At 40.8% G+C, this 15,337-nt stretch overlaps 1 protein-coding gene across 11 annotated transcripts in view; it reads left to right on the top strand.

Moving 5' to 3' along the window:
• Positions 1-15,337, top strand: part of VPS13D (vacuolar protein sorting 13 homolog D) — a 272,136-nt gene that overhangs the window by 144,764 nt on the left and 112,035 nt on the right. For 10 of the 11 annotated variants that reach the window (XM_061382671.1, XM_061382670.1, XM_061382669.1 and 7 more), the window contains 7 exons: positions 1,421-1,584; positions 2,778-2,886; positions 4,985-5,164; positions 7,930-8,046; positions 9,018-9,167; positions 12,018-12,167; positions 13,118-13,214. In XM_061382671.1, coding sequence (XP_061238655.1) covers positions 1,421-1,584; positions 2,778-2,886; positions 4,985-5,164; positions 7,930-8,046; positions 9,018-9,167; positions 12,018-12,167; positions 13,118-13,214 — 967 coding nt within the window. Of the gene's footprint in view, positions 1-1,420; positions 1,585-2,777; positions 2,887-4,984; positions 5,178-7,929; positions 8,047-9,017; positions 9,168-12,017; positions 12,168-13,117; positions 13,215-15,337 lie in introns of those variants that run through there. The other variant, XM_061382674.1, reaches the window with a different exon arrangement.

Genomic DNA, 15,337 nt, shown 5'->3' with positions numbered 1-15,337 from the left:
GACAGGCTCTGAGAAATTTAGTAACTGAGCCACGGTCACTTAGCTAGTAGTGAGGCAGCTGGGTTTCAAATCCTGGCATTCGACTCCAGCATTCATATTACTTTCTCAGCTTTTACTTTGGATAATGTAACAGAAAAGCTGTTTTTCCAGTGTGAGGCAGCATGTGGATGCATTTGTGGAACCCAGAATGTGATCCTGACAGGTCTAGCTGGAGTATTCATTCCCATAGAAAGAGTCTTCTCAATGGTTTGGTGTTACTGAAATGGAATTCTATGGGTTGTTAGAAAGGTAGTATGGCAGAGTGGGTAAGCGTGTCATCCCTCCACTTACCCTGTGGGAATTCAAACCTTCACTCCGCCACCTACTAGTTATGTGACCGAGCTGGAGTTTCTTTATCTCACTGAGACTTAGCTTCTTCATTTGTAAGTCAGGGTAATAACAGTATATACTTCACTGGATTGTTCTGAGGTTTAAATGAATTACTGTGTGTAAATCACAGTGATCAATCAGTGGCTGACACGTAGTAAATATTCAGTAGATGTTATTACTATTATTATTGCTTCTCATGGATTGGCCTGGAAGTCCAAGTGTTGTTTCTAAAATATAGCTAAGGAGAAAATATATTTAGAATTAGTAGCAACAATTTAGTATAATTTCTTAATATAATCAGCTTAATACTGAACGCAGTTGACTTGAGAATTGGAAACCATCAGTGTTGTAGGTATCGCTTAGTAGCTCAGTCTTGTCTGACTCTTTGTGACCCCATGGACTGTAGCCCACCAGGTTCCTCTGTCCATGGGGATTCTCCAGACAAGAATACTGAAATGGGTTGCCATGCCCTCCTCCAGGGGATCTTCCTAACCCAGGGGTTGAACCCAGGCTTCACACATGCAGGCAGATTCTTTACCATCTGATCTACCAGAAAAGCCCTCAATGTAGTATGCATCCATGATAAACATGGGATGAGGGAGAGCCCTGGTAAATTCTTGTTGTCTGCCAGTCACGAGCATCACAAAAGACCAAGTATTGAGAATATTGTATATATTTTATATAATTGGATCTCTCTTCCACATAAGGACATGGAGGGTTACTATCAGGAAGAGCAGTTAACAGCTACTGGAGGGAATTAGATTGCACCTCAACTCACTAGTTTGCTCAGAAAGTAAAATTTTTAAGTTTAGATTATTGGGGTTTTTTTTTTTTTTTTTTTTGATTCAAGTTTCAAAGAGTTTAGCAGATTTCATCCAAACTGCAACTAGGGATTGACAATAATGCAAGTTTGAATTAAGCATTTATTAGTATCTAATGTGGAAAATGTCCTTTTTAGTACAGTTCTTCCTTGAGAACTCATCCAGCCTTTGTATGGAGCTGTGTCTGTGATGTGAGAGCTGTGATGGCTCTTTCTGTCTCTGCCCGACAGGAACCAGGGAAGCGCTCTCAGCTGTGGAGGATGACTGGAACAGGCATGCTGGCCCACGAGGGCTCTTCCGTGCCTCACAACCCCAGTGAGCCCTCGGCCGCCCGCTCCGCCGAGGGCTCTGCCATCTTGGATATAGCTGGTCTCGCTGCAGTCACTGACAACAGGTAACTTCCTAGGCAGCTTCTGATTCAAGTTCACTGCTTTCAAATTCAGACTCAGAGGAAATGTATACCCAAAAGCTATAGTTTAGAAGTGAAATAAGAATTTGCTTTTTCTTCCACAATAGAATTTTATTTCCAAATATGAGTATTGGGTTTTTTGTTTTTAAAAGTTATTATGGAAATGCCCATGGAGACGTTAAAAAAAAAATCAAACAAGAAGGATATGTTATGAAAAATGAATTTATTTTCAGCCAAACATCTATCTGCCATTGCTCCCTAGAAGTGAACGTGCTCAGTCACTTCAGCCATGTCCGACTCTGCAATCCCATTGACTGTAGCCCGCCAGGCTCCTCTGTCCATGGAGTTTTCCCAGCAAGAATATTGGAGTGGGTTGCCATGTCCTCCTCCAGGGGATATTCCTCACCCAGGGATTGAACCCACATCTCTTGCATTGCAGGTGGATTCTTTACTGCTGAGCCACCAGGGAGGCCCCAGATGCCTTTGGCAAGCACCAATTTGTAGTTGACAGGGTCCCCTCATGGTCATAAATTCAACCATACTTTGGGAGGCATTTCATGACCAGCGCTCCCTAGAAGGGAAAAATTTGGTTTTTAATCTAAGAACTTTGTTAAATCTTATGAAAGCAGAAATAAATTATTAAGAAAATAATCAAATGTGTTTTTATGACTTAACTCCTTGAATTCAAATCATCTTTTTAACTTTGAATAAATTATTAGCCTATACCTCAGTTTGCCCATGTAGTCAGTGTATGTTTTCAGGTAATACCTTGTTTACTTCCAAAATCACTTTATAGGACTTACAAGTTAAAACTCAATATAAAATAAAGTATTGAAAATAAAACAGAAAAGATTTTTGAAAATATTTTTAAAACCCTTTGCATACTGCATGAAACTGCATGATAACTTGTCATTGTGAGAAAGTAAGAAAACTCATATTGCATTTATTAAATTATGAATCCCTAAGTATTCGTATTTTTTGACCTCACTGCTTTCCATTTTACTTTATTCTTCTTTCCTCATCTAGAGATAACCTAATTGCCATAGGATTCAAGCAAACTGTTAGATTTCCAGGGCAGAAGATATTAGAAGCAAGAAGAGTAAAACCATCATCCTGATATTCTCTTCAGACCTGAAGTGTTTGATTCACAGGACTCATTGCTTTTTCCTTTCTTCCAGATACGAGCCACTAATGCTTAGGAAGCCTGACCGTAGGCGGAGCACAACCCAGACTTGGAGTTTCCGAGAAGGGAAGCTGACCTGCGGGCTACATGGGCTGGTGGTCCAGGTCAGTAGGTTTTGACATCCTCAGTTGCAACAAGCAGTGGTTGAGCCTTTTTTTTTTTTTTGAAACAGAGTCTCATTTAGGATATACATGAGATGTTGTTGAATGGGGGGAAAAATTGTAGAGCAAATATGTATTATTTCATTTTAATCAGGAAAACCATGAAGCTTAGTGCCTCTGTGTGTATTTACCCAGGAAATGTTCTTGAAGGTGACATACAAGAAATGTTTTGGGAATGGTTGCCCCTGAGTGATTGCCCCCACCCCTTGGCTTACCTGGATTTTTTTTTTCCTTTGATGAGATAAATTAGCTATGAAGTTTTAAAAAGAGAGAGAGAAAAATGTCAGCTAAAAGCTCACCATAAGTTAGATGGATTTGTTTTAGTGAAGTTAAAACTGCCTTTTATAAAGTGTTCTATGAGATGGTGAATAATTATCAAGTGCTCTGCAAACTCTAGATTCTGTTTACTTGTGCATTCTTAGTAGTGACCAAATAAACATTTAATTATAGCAAATGTCAGAATTAAGATTACTGGTCAAATCTCCCCTATCTTCAACTCAGCCAGTTCACTGCATGTAAAACTCCTGGGTACTTTATAAGCAAATGTGTGTTTGGACAATTACCAGGAATTTGGATTTTCTCTCCTTCTGGCTTCAGGCCAAGAATGGTACCATGGCTCTGAGATGGGTAACTGGGAAGATATATGACAGATTTGGGCATAAAGCAGAACAATACGTGTGACTGTGTATGCAGTTCTGCCTCAGTTTTACCCAAAAGGCAAACGCTAGAACATCAGGCCCAGGCTAGGTCTTAGTGTGTTTGACCTGGGGGAAGCCTGGCTGTCCTTCCATAATGGGAGCTTGTTCTCCAGGGCAGTAAGCGAAACTGTAAGGAGCCTCTGACTGCTGTTTGGTGAGATTTATTTTCTTTATCTCTATTGCCCTGAGCTTTTTTCATCAAAGACAAGCTGCTTATATGAAACACACATCTGGAATGGATTTGTGATTTTCAATTAGCAATACAATTCAGACTTCTAGAGGCAAAAGAAGGCTTGTTATAATTGTTGGATTCTGTGTCTGACCCCGACTTTACTTCTGGTTTGTTTCTAAAGCCCTTGTAATTCCAGTTCTTTGAGAGCATCCTCCCGCCCTGCAAATCCCTTTCTGGTGTTTGTTGTTTCTTGAATCTGTTTCATCATTTCTCTGGTTGTGAGTGACCCTATAACCACGTATTCAACAAAGCAGAATGTGTTTTAGTTAGGGAAATAAGCTTGTTTCAATCTTATTCTGAATAAAGTAACTGAAGGCATTAAAACATTTTCTGACACTGCCCTTATAAGGTTGTATGCACATTCTTCTAAACCTGAAACAGTCGTAAAAGGTTCTCCATGTTGAAATCTGTCCAATAAACCCAGCTTAAATTTTCCTTCTCATTACTCACCGTTTAAAAACTAACAAGGGGGAATCTAGACACTTTTGCTATCATTTTCTCTAGCCCTGTGTGTACTCTCCCAAAGGCATCCTATAGACTTTCCTTTTTTACTTGTGGCATGTAGCAAGAAGGTGCTTTTCTCCAAAGGCCCAAGTAACTGGCAATGACATTCACAATTCCCTGTTTCATTTTAGAAGAGGCACCATCTTTGATATTTGATGGTCCAGCCATATGCTTGTTGGAGGAGATTTTCAATTCAGAATTTGCTTTTTATTGGAAAGCTGAGTGATGATGATAATTTTTAAATTTTCAGAATGTTTCAGATTTTTAAGCCAGCCCTAGGGAGAACACTCAAAGAAACAGGACTTTTGGTTTTTTTATTTTTTATGCTCATCTAAGTTTCACTAAACTAATACACTGCTGTATTTGTAGAATTATCTTACCCAGAATTCCCTAAATTCATGCAGTATAAGTTTCCATCTTGCCCTGGTAAGCCTACTGTTTTTTTTTAATCAACTCTAAGGCTGAAAAAACAGTACAAGTTTTGCTGTATGTTGACCTTCACCCTTCAGAAGTGAGTTTAAATTTGGTGACTTGTTTCAAATGACATGTTAAATTGTCAAAGTTAGTGCCTTTGCCTTTGCTCATACATCTTTCCTCTGTCCTTTAGGCCAAAGGAGGGCTCTCTGGCTTGTTTGATGGAGCTGAAGTTGTTCTTGGTCCGGACACTGCCATGCAGCTTCTGGGGCCAGTTCCACCTGAACAACAATTTATTAACCAAAAAATGAGGCCTGGTTCTGGAATGCTGTCCATCAGAGTTGTTCCAGATGGACCAACTAGAGCGCTCCAGGTGATACTTTATTGTAAGAAATGACATGAAACTCAGTGTTCTCCCCGTGAGTCATTCAACAAATACTTATTGAAATATCTATGCTGAACCTGAGGATATCGTGTCCTTATTTATAAAGGCAGGGGATAAGACCTGCCTCACAAAGTTGTTATAAGAATTAAAGTGTAAGTAAGATACAAGATGGTATTTTAAAAAGTATAAGAATTAATTTATTGTAACTTATAAGGAAATGCGGGAGACCTTCGTTTGATCCCTGGGTTGGGAAGATCCCCTGGAGGAGGTCATGGCAACCTGGTCCAGTATTCTTGCCTGGAGAATCCCCATGGACTGAGGAGTCCATTGGGTTGTAAAGAGTCAGACATGACTGAGCGACTAAGCACAGCACACAGCACAAGGAAAAATAATCTGAAAAAAAAAAAAGATAAATATATATGTATAACTGAATTATATGCTATATGCATGAAACTAACATGACATTGTAAATCAACTATTTATGTCATTTAAAAAAAGGATGAGTAAAAACAAAGTATGAGAATTAAGATACTATCAAGAATAGTGCATATTATCCATCATTATATATGTTTATTATATATTTAAATAATTGATATATTAATAACAGTAACAACAAGAAGATCTATGAGGTCTGTAATCAGACAATTTAAAATGTTATGTTTTGAAAGTAGGAGTGGAAGGTGTTATGAGTAGTATCTAGAAAGGATTTGTACACCCAGATTTGGAGAGGGGCTTTCTAAGCTAAGTGATACTTCAGGTGAGATCTAAAGGTTAACTGGAAGGAGTTAGCCAAATCAAGAAGAAAAGACAGGGGACTCCCTAGCTGTCCAGTGGTTAAGACTAGGCACTTCCAATGCAAGGGTGAGGGTCTGATCCCTTTCAGGGGAACTAAGATCCCACATGCCCTGTGATGTGGCCAAAAAAAAGAAGGAAAGGTAGGGGCACTGTGCCCTAAGAATGAGAGTGTTAACTCACCAGTTATTTACTGAGCACCTGTTAGAGCCAGGCACAGTTTTACGTACTGAACCTAGACTAGTGAACAAACAAAGTTCCCTGCTGTGTTGGAGCTTACATTGTAGTGGAGGAGATAAACCATAAGCAATAAACAAAGTAAGTACATTATAAATATTTGGGAGGTTAATAAGTGAAGGCCTGGAGATAGAAAAGAGTGATCTGACTGGCACATAGAATGTGCTAAGAAAGAGGCAGGAGACCATAGAAGGGGCCAGAACATTAAAAAAGCCTGAGACATGCTAAAGATTTTGTGTTTTTTCTGTGGCAACAAAGAGTCAAGACGGTGACATGATCAGAAATTTATTTTGACTTGCTCACTCTGGCTGCAGTGTGGAGAGTTGGAGTGGAATGAAATTGGAAACCGAGAAAAAGCCAGTTAGGAAAGACCTGGATGAGAGATTGTGGTGATTCAAACCAGAATACACAGCAAGAGATGGACATGAGGAGACTGAAGAGAAATGATTAGAAATGAAAGCTTATTAAGGAGTAGAGTTGGTCAGATTGACTGTGGGGATGAGACAGAGGAAGGAGTCAAGAGTGGCCTTCAAAATTTCGATTTGGGCATTTAGTTCAGTTCAGTTGCTCAGTCGTGTCCGACTCTTTGCGACCCCATGAATCGCAGCATGCCAGGCCTCCCTGTCCATCACCAACTCCTGGAGTTCACTCAGACTCATGTCCATCGAGTCGGTGATGCCATCCAGCCATCTCATCCTCTGTCGTCCCCTTCTCCTCCTGCCCCCAATCCCTCCCAGCATCAGAGTCTTTTCCAATGAGTCAACTCTTTGCATGAGGTGGCCAAAGTACTGGAATTTCAGCTTTAGCATCATTCCTTCCAAAGAACACCTAGGACTGATCTCCTTTAGAATGGACTGGTTGGATCTCCTTGCAGTCCAAGGGGCTCTCAAGAATCTTCTCCAACACCACAGTTCAAAAGCATCAATTCTTCGGTGCTCAGCTTTCTTCACAGTCCAACTCTCACATCCATACATGACCACTGGAAAAACCATAGCCTTGACTAGACGGACCTTTGTTGGCAAAGTGATGTCTCTGCTTTTGAATATGTTATCTAGGTTGGTCAAAACTTTCCTTCCAAGGAGTAAACATCTTTTAATTTCATGGCTGCAATAATATAAGAGGATGATAATCTACATCACAAAGATGTATGTAGAGTAGACTTCTGAGGGAAAATGAGGAGTTAAGTTTTGAACTTATTAAGCATATGATATCTACATGAAAATATCCAGAAGTCAGTACAGGTTTGGGTCTGTAGCTCAGGGAGAGGTCTGTGCTGGAAACAGAGATTTACCAGGGCTTGATGAATTCAAGATAAGGAAAAAGAAAAGATGTTGATGATACGTAACAGTGAACTCTCTGAGACAGCACACCCTAATCCATAACACTTCTTTAAAAAGCACCCTTCTCTTAAGGCAAAAAACGAATGCTGTGAGCCTGAGCTTTGCATATTTTGACTTGAGCTATAATTCTGGATCACCTACAGATGCCTATCCCACACTATATGAAACTCTCAAGATCCACAGCTTGGTGTTAGTCATACAGACTCAAAACCAAGTTTGCTTCATTATTATATAAATCTTACTTTAGCAGTGCTTTGGAAACCATTAACTTCCATAGGATTATTGAGTGCATAGTGACTTTTGACTCATACAATTGGTGTGGAGTGTGTTTCGCAATGGAAGTATGAGCCCTCTTAATAAGTACAGTGTTTTATTTGACCTCAGATAACAGATTTCTCCCAACGGAAAAGTGACCGTTCATCATATGAAGTGGATGAACTTCCTGTTACTGAACGAGAGCTGCAGAAATTAAAGAATCCAGACACAGAGCAGGAATTGGAAGTACGTTTGAACTCTTGCAAGGTCACATCTTCATTATAAATTTGTTTGGAATTTTGCTCTTTGATTTTCTCAGTTGAGACCTTCTTTTTGTTTTTTTCTTTCTGCCCTCTATGACTTCTAAGTATCCTTGTTACTTCACAGTACTTAATGTTATCGCAACATCAATGTGTGAATATGTTCGTTAAATAACAGCTCAGGTCAAATCAGAATGTAACAAACATTGCTAGAGTAAGATAAATAAATAAAGAATTTGAACAGGACTGAAGATTGAGAATAAGCAAACTAGATCTTATCTTTTTTTGGCTCCAGCTGACTCTGACACCTTCCTTCCTCTGTCCCTGTTTGGGCATTGGAAAGAAAGTGACAAGTTTAGAAAGGAACATGAGATGAGTGTGATAAAGCACACTTATTCCTCATTTATTCAGTAATCTTCTGAAAAAACATAAATGCCTTTATGTACAGCACTAGATTGGATGTTATGGATGTTCAGTGAATGATTTAAGGAGAGCTTGCCTCCCAAATAGGGACAAAGATTCTCAAACAATTATTTTCCTGTAATAAAATGCAAAATGTCATCAGTCCTCCAGCAGAGGTCTTATCATATGACTGCTGAGTTCTGGTTGGGGTGAGGAGTATGCCTGGAGAGGAAGGCTTCTAGTGAGATGATGAAATTTGAGCCATCTAGGTGAGAATTGGAGAAGGAAATAGCAACCCACTCCAGTGTTCTTGCCTGGAGAATCCCAGGGATGGGGGACCCTGGTGGGCTGCCGTCTATGGGGACGCACAGAGTTGGACACGACTGAAGAGACTTAGCAGCAGCAGCAGGTGAGAATTAAACTCGTCTTTAAGTGGTGTTCATTGGCTCAGAGGCAGAATAGAGGGACTTAAAGCCATGTGTTTCCTTGTACTCTCCTGGCTACCTTAAGCTCTGATTTAAATCGCCAGTGTATCATATTTTGGTTTTCTTTCAGGTGCTTGTGAAGTTAGAAGGTGGAATTGGGTTGTCTTTAATTAATAAAGTCCCAGAAGAACTGGTCTTTGCAAGTCTTACGGGAATCAACGTGCACTACACACAGCTGGCCACCAGTCACATGCTTGAACTTAGCATACAGGATGTACAGGTGAGTGGGGGAGGCTCAGAACTTGTTGGTTTTTTTTTTCTTCCTGCTGAACAGCTGACCAGATCAGTGTTTAATGTTCTAGGAACTTTAGTGCTCTGGTGCACATTTCTTGTGTCTTTCAAAAAATTGTCCTATGAAAAAAAACATTTTTACCTACATTTGTCTTTACTGATTTTTCCAGACAGCAGAATTCTGAATTATAGTAGCTAGTCTATCAGTAACTTGGAGAACTTAGGGTGGCACAGAGGAAGGTGACTGCTGGTTCCCCATCTTGCAAACAGAGAAAACAATGAAAATCGATCTAACCATCATTTAGAGGAACTGAAGTTCACCACAGGGAGAAAAGAAAAAAGCTAGGGAAGTGAATTTGTGCTTCTGACCAAGACGGAGTACAGGGATCTGATTTACTGTCCTACCTGAAACACCCCCCAAATCCAGATAAAATAGAGACAACAGATGCAAGACACTAGACACCAGACAACAAAGGACAGTGGTCTCGGAAAGGTGGGAAACAGAAGATGTGAGGCCTGCAGTCATTCCAACTTTGTTGTTGTTGTTTGGTTGTTAAGTCATGTCTGACTCTTTGCAACCCTGTGGACTGTAGCCCCCCTGGCTCCTCTGTCCTTAGGATTTCCCAGGTAAGAATATTGGGGTAGGTTACCATTTTCTTCTCCATCACTCCAGCTTGCTGCCTTGAAAAAGTTTTCACGCCCGGCACCAGGTGGAAAGACTGAGACAGAGCCCTAGAGTGGATGAGCTGAACAGAATTGAGAGTCCTAGGACCAAGGCAGCCAGAGTTCATAGGACAGCAGACCTGGGAGGGGCATACTGCACAGGAGATCTCCAGAGATCAGCAGAGGACACAACAGATCAGAAGTGTACATGAGGAGACTACCTTCTGAAAAGCTCACAGGGACAGTGCTTGCAGCTCAAGCCCAGCTGCAGTGGGAAAACTAATAATTACGGGGCCCTGGGAAGAGCCTTCCAGAAGGTCTTGGGCCTCCGTGGTGCATGTTGAGGCCTAAGCTGAGCACTGCTCCAGACCTCCTAACAAATCAGTCGTATAAAAGGAGGCTCTGAAAGGATCAAGCTGTTTCCAAGTAAATTAACCGTATCCTGAACAAAGCTCCAGATTCAGTGGAATACAGAAACATCCAACACCCAGCAGAATGAAAACCACAGTGTCTGACATCCTGTCAGAAATCATCAGGTGTGCCAAGGGGTAAGGAAACACAATACATAATGAGAACAGTGATCATTCCAAACCAACCCAGAGTTAACACAGACATTAGGATATTCAAAGAAGGACATTAAAACTTTCTATAACTGTATTCTATTCCACATGTTCAAAAAGTTAAGTGGAGACCTGGAAGATAGTCAAAATCTCAAACTTCTAGAAATTAAAATGAAATGGAAAAAACACTGGATTTGATCAGAAGCAGATGACACAGTGAAGAAAAAAAAGATAAGTGAACTTATAACAAGAGAAACTGTCAAAATAGAAATACCCAGAGAAAAATAATCCAAGGGAAAAAAACCTAGAAACCCACAGAGAGACCAGCATCAGTGACCTATGATAAAATTTCAGTCAACCTAATATCAATACTATATAGATAATTGGAATCCCCAGAAGAGAGAGAGAGGAGAGGACAGAAAAAAATAATTGAAGAAATTTTGACCATAAAATTTTCAAACTTGGTGAAAACTATAAACTCACAGAAGCAGCTCAGACACAAAGCCACATTCATACCACCCCCCTTGCCACACACACACATAATGGAAGCTATCCCAAGGTACATTATAATCAGTTACTCAAAACCAGTGATAAAACATCCAGATTAAAAAAGCATGTTCCTTCCAAGGAACAAAGGTGAGAATGACAGCCAGTTTCTCATTGTGAACAATACAAGTGAGAAGATAGTCAGCAACGTTTTTAAAGTTGCTCAAACTCATGTCCATTGAGTTGGTGATGCCGTCTAACTATCTCATTCTCTATCTCCCCCTTCTCCTCTTGCCCTCGGTCTTTCCTAGCATCAGGGTCTTTTCCAGTGAGTCAGCTCTTCACATCAGGTGGCCAACGTATTGGCGTTTCAGCTTCAGCATCAGTCCTTCCAGTGAATATTCAGGGTTGATTTCTTTTAGGATTGACTGGTTTAAGTTCTTATTCAGGGAATTTGGAACGAGAGAAGCATCAGTAACCTGTTGGCTGAGAGTGTACGCTTTGGGGACAGAGAGAATTGGAGTCCAGTTCTTGTTTTGTCACTGACTAGGTGTACAGCTTCCAACAGGGGTGTCTCTTCTCGGTGTCTTCATCTGTGAGGTGAGGACAGAGATGGTCCCCAGGAGGTTGTGGTGAGAATGCAGCTTTAATAACTCGGACAGCCTGGCAGTCGTGGGACTTGCTGAGATGATCTTTGTGCGGGGACTAGCTCAGTGCTTGGCACATGATGTTGTTTACTCGCTCAGTCATGTCTGACTCTTTTTTGACCCCATAGATTGTAGCCCACTAGGCTCCTCTGTCCAAGGGATTTCCCAGGCAAGAATAGTGGAATGGGTTGCCATTTTCTTCTCCAGGGGATCTTCCCGACCTGGGGATCGAACCTGCCTCTCTTGCATTGGCCAGCAGATTCTTTACCACTGAGCCACCAGGAAAGCACCCTTGACACACAGTACTCACCAAATAAAGTATATAGCTCCTGTTACTGTTACTATTACCATTATTGTTGCTGGATTTAGTGGAGGTATGTTTTTCCAAAGGTACTTTCTGAGTGACCTACATATTTTGAGTCAAAGGTAAAAATGAAAACTGAGAAACTTGTCTGTTTTTGTCACTGCTTTTTCATGTCCCAGGTGGACAACCAGCTCATTGGCACGACTCAGCCCTTCATGCTCTACGTGACCCCTCTGAGCAACGAGAATGAGGTCATTGAGGCGGGCCCAGCCGTGCAGGTGAACGCAGTGAAGTTCCCCAGTAAGAGCACGCTGACCAACATCTACAAGGTAGGCTGATGGACTTGCTTTGTCCTTTCATAGCCCAGGCTCAGAGCAGCAGTGCAGGCTGCAAATGGAAATAGTCCAGGGGGTAAAGGCACAAGCAACTCAACAAGTTGTGTAGCTGGACTGATGGAAGTTTCTCTTTAAACTTTATATTCTCGGTTGTGCTATTGATGATTCTCAGGTGATAGGACTGAACCATCAGAGTGTATATTTTTCACCATGAAATCTCTGCAGGAGAGTATAGCATCTTCTAGATTGATCATGACCAGGCATGGTCTAGATATATTATTAATATTATAACCCATAAATTAATACACAGCATTGTAAAACAGCTATACTTCAACAAAATAAATTAAAAAAACAAAATCTCAGACTACTGGACAAGGGGTAGGAGGGGCCTGACTTGGGACAGACACCTTGAGCTGCCACGGTGTTTACTAAAAGCAGATCATACTAAAAGTGGCTCATTCCAAAAACGATACCCTTTCTTCCCTGGAGAAGTCTTCGTGTACAAGCTAGTGTTCCAGTGCTGGCTTGTCGGAAAAACGGGGGCTGAGAGGTTGCTCCTCGTATTTCTGGTCCTTTGTTCCCAGGGCCAGTGGGGGCCGTGCCTGCATGTGGCCTCACATTCACAAGTCCAGGGCTACTCCTTGAACTAGACCCACGTGAACTCAGTAGCATGGTGCATCTATAAACGTTATCCTGACTGACTGACAGGTGAATTGTCAGTTAAACATGGTGGATCGTGAATTCACCATGGTGGATCGCCTGTTAAACATCTTCTGGAATTTGGGGTTCATTATAACAATGGAGAGAGATGAAGCAGAAGAAAATTGGCAATATGATTATGAAATCACATTAAGAGACCATGCTGTACCATTGGGGCCTTCTTAGGTTGCAGACGAAAGTTCCTCTGACATTCACACTGTAAATCAGAATTTCTTTCTCTCTAGCACCTGATGGTCACGGCTCAGAGATTCACAGTACAAATTGAGGAGAAACTGCTCCTCAAGCTGCTGAGTTTCTTTGGCTACGATCAAGCCGAATCAGGTAATGTCCAATGTTCCAGGTTTGTATCTGGGAATTGGCCCTAGGGTGGCGTTTTTTAGTCTGCTTGTGAAAATAGGTAGCCTCTAGATGCCTGCCGAGCTCCCTCCCCAATTCGTGGTCTGAGTGGGGAAGCTAAGGCTTGGGGTCCCGTTCTCTTTCTCAGTGTTGCCCGTTGACAGGCAGTGAGGTATACCTGCATACGGAGGGCCTTCCAGAACCCAAGCATACTCAGGGCAAGCCTTTGGGAAGCAGTCTTTTGTTCCTCTTTGTTTCTTGTTTGTTTTTATTTTTTTTGACACATCTGCTTTAGGATGGCAGAAATGATATTATTCATTTAGCAGAGCACTTTGTTTCCTAACCTTTGTTTATTAAACAGACTCAGGGTCAAGAATCAGAAATCCCTTCAGCAGTTCCTTTGGTTTAGCTGAGGAAGAAAATTGGCCAGCCTCAACCCCTTAACTTTATATTTTTCACATCTATACCCTTATGCCTTAATTTAATTACAGAGGTTTCCAGTTATTTTACTATTTTTGGAGAGGGGAGTAAGATAAGCTATTAAAAAAACTAAATTTTCCAGTGATGCTCCAAAAATTATTTAGCTGTCGTCTCTTTGTTTTAGATCCTCACCATGGCCTTTCAAGACTGTTTATACAGCTTAGAAAGAAGTCAGTAATGCTTAATCTTTTGAAGACTAAATATTAAGCCTAAAGAAGTGATAAGATTGAGACTTTTAATGTTTATCTGCCCATGTTGGCTAGGGGGAAGAAAATTCCTGGGGATCTGTGAAATAGGAACATACATGCACACAGTGCAATAAAAATGTTTTTGCTCTTTTTATCCCAGACTTAGAATTTAAGCTTTAAGCGTACTTGGGGTCAAGAGCGAAATCCTGTCTGTCTAATGCTGCGTTCTCCACTTTGGGTGGAAACGCCAGTGTGTGTTTGTATTCAGAAAGCCACTTGAGCCTGCTGCCAGGTATCTGCTCTCTTCGGGTAACTTCCTGGGAAGTTTTACTTTAAATTTGATTGGACATGCTCTTCTTGTAAGTTGCTCTAAATAAATTTCTCCCCATGCATTGTCTAGTGGATTTAGACTTTTATAAAATCCTTGTCTGCCTTTCACTGAGGAATCTTCTCCACTTTCTATAACTATTCCTGTTCCCTGAATACAGATAAGCCTGTCTTTGTTGTGCTACCTTTTTTTTGTTGTTGTTAAACCTATTCCCCTCTTTCTATAAATAGAACTATAAAAGCTTCCAGTGTAAATTTGTTTGATGTGTAGCTATGTATAGTCCCTTTGGTTTTATTTCTAAGGCGCATAAATCCAAGTGCAGATGAGCTGCCCACACAGATGTGGGGACCAGCATCGAGCTGAAGAGCACACTGCTGTGTGTTACTCATGTTTGTCCCTTTTACTTCATGAGATAACAAGTGACTAATCTGCTTCCATGTGCTGGTTAAGTGATGTCCGATGGGAATTCCCTGGCAATCCAGTAGTTAGATCTCTACACTCTTGCTACCAAGGGCCCAGGTTTGATCCCTGTTCAGGGCAGTAAGATCCCACAGGCTTCACAGTGTGACAAAAAAAATAAGTAAATAAATAAATAATGTCAACTCTTTGGGAGAGAGAGCATCCCTTGTGCCTATGTCGGTTCTTTATAGCCTGCAGCCTGTTTCTTTTTAAGACATTATGTTTTGCTCAGATTCATCATTTAATTGGTCATGTTCATTATGAGGAATGAAACTACGATCCAAGTACTTATTTTGATATCATTTTCTGAAATAAATTCAAATAATCTGGGTCATTTATAGTAATAATAATGATAAGGACAGGGTTTCTAGAAAGTGTGGTGCCCCATGACCTTTGACTTTCCCACCTGGATTATTTTTTCCAGAGATTATATCTGCCAGGTGGTGCAGAGTCGGAAATCAGTAGTTTAAGCTATTGTACTTTTTTGATAAACAGCGTGAACCAGATCTGCTTTTATATAGAAGTGATATCAGGACGCTGTTTGTATTACTGAACCCTGAAAAGCTAAATTTAGAGAGAGAAATGTTTTCATCTTCCTATGAGTTTCTTTTCAATGTGCCTGAAGTATTTGAATAATGAGACTTTTAAGGAGA

Source organism: Bos javanicus, chromosome 16 (assembly GCF_032452875.1).
Source record: "Bos javanicus breed banteng chromosome 16, ARS-OSU_banteng_1.0, whole genome shotgun sequence".
Taxonomy (NCBI): Eukaryota; Metazoa; Chordata; class Mammalia; order Artiodactyla; family Bovidae; genus Bos; species Bos javanicus.
Note: the sequence above shows the minus strand (reverse complement) of the source record. Positions and strands in the feature narration are given on the sequence as shown.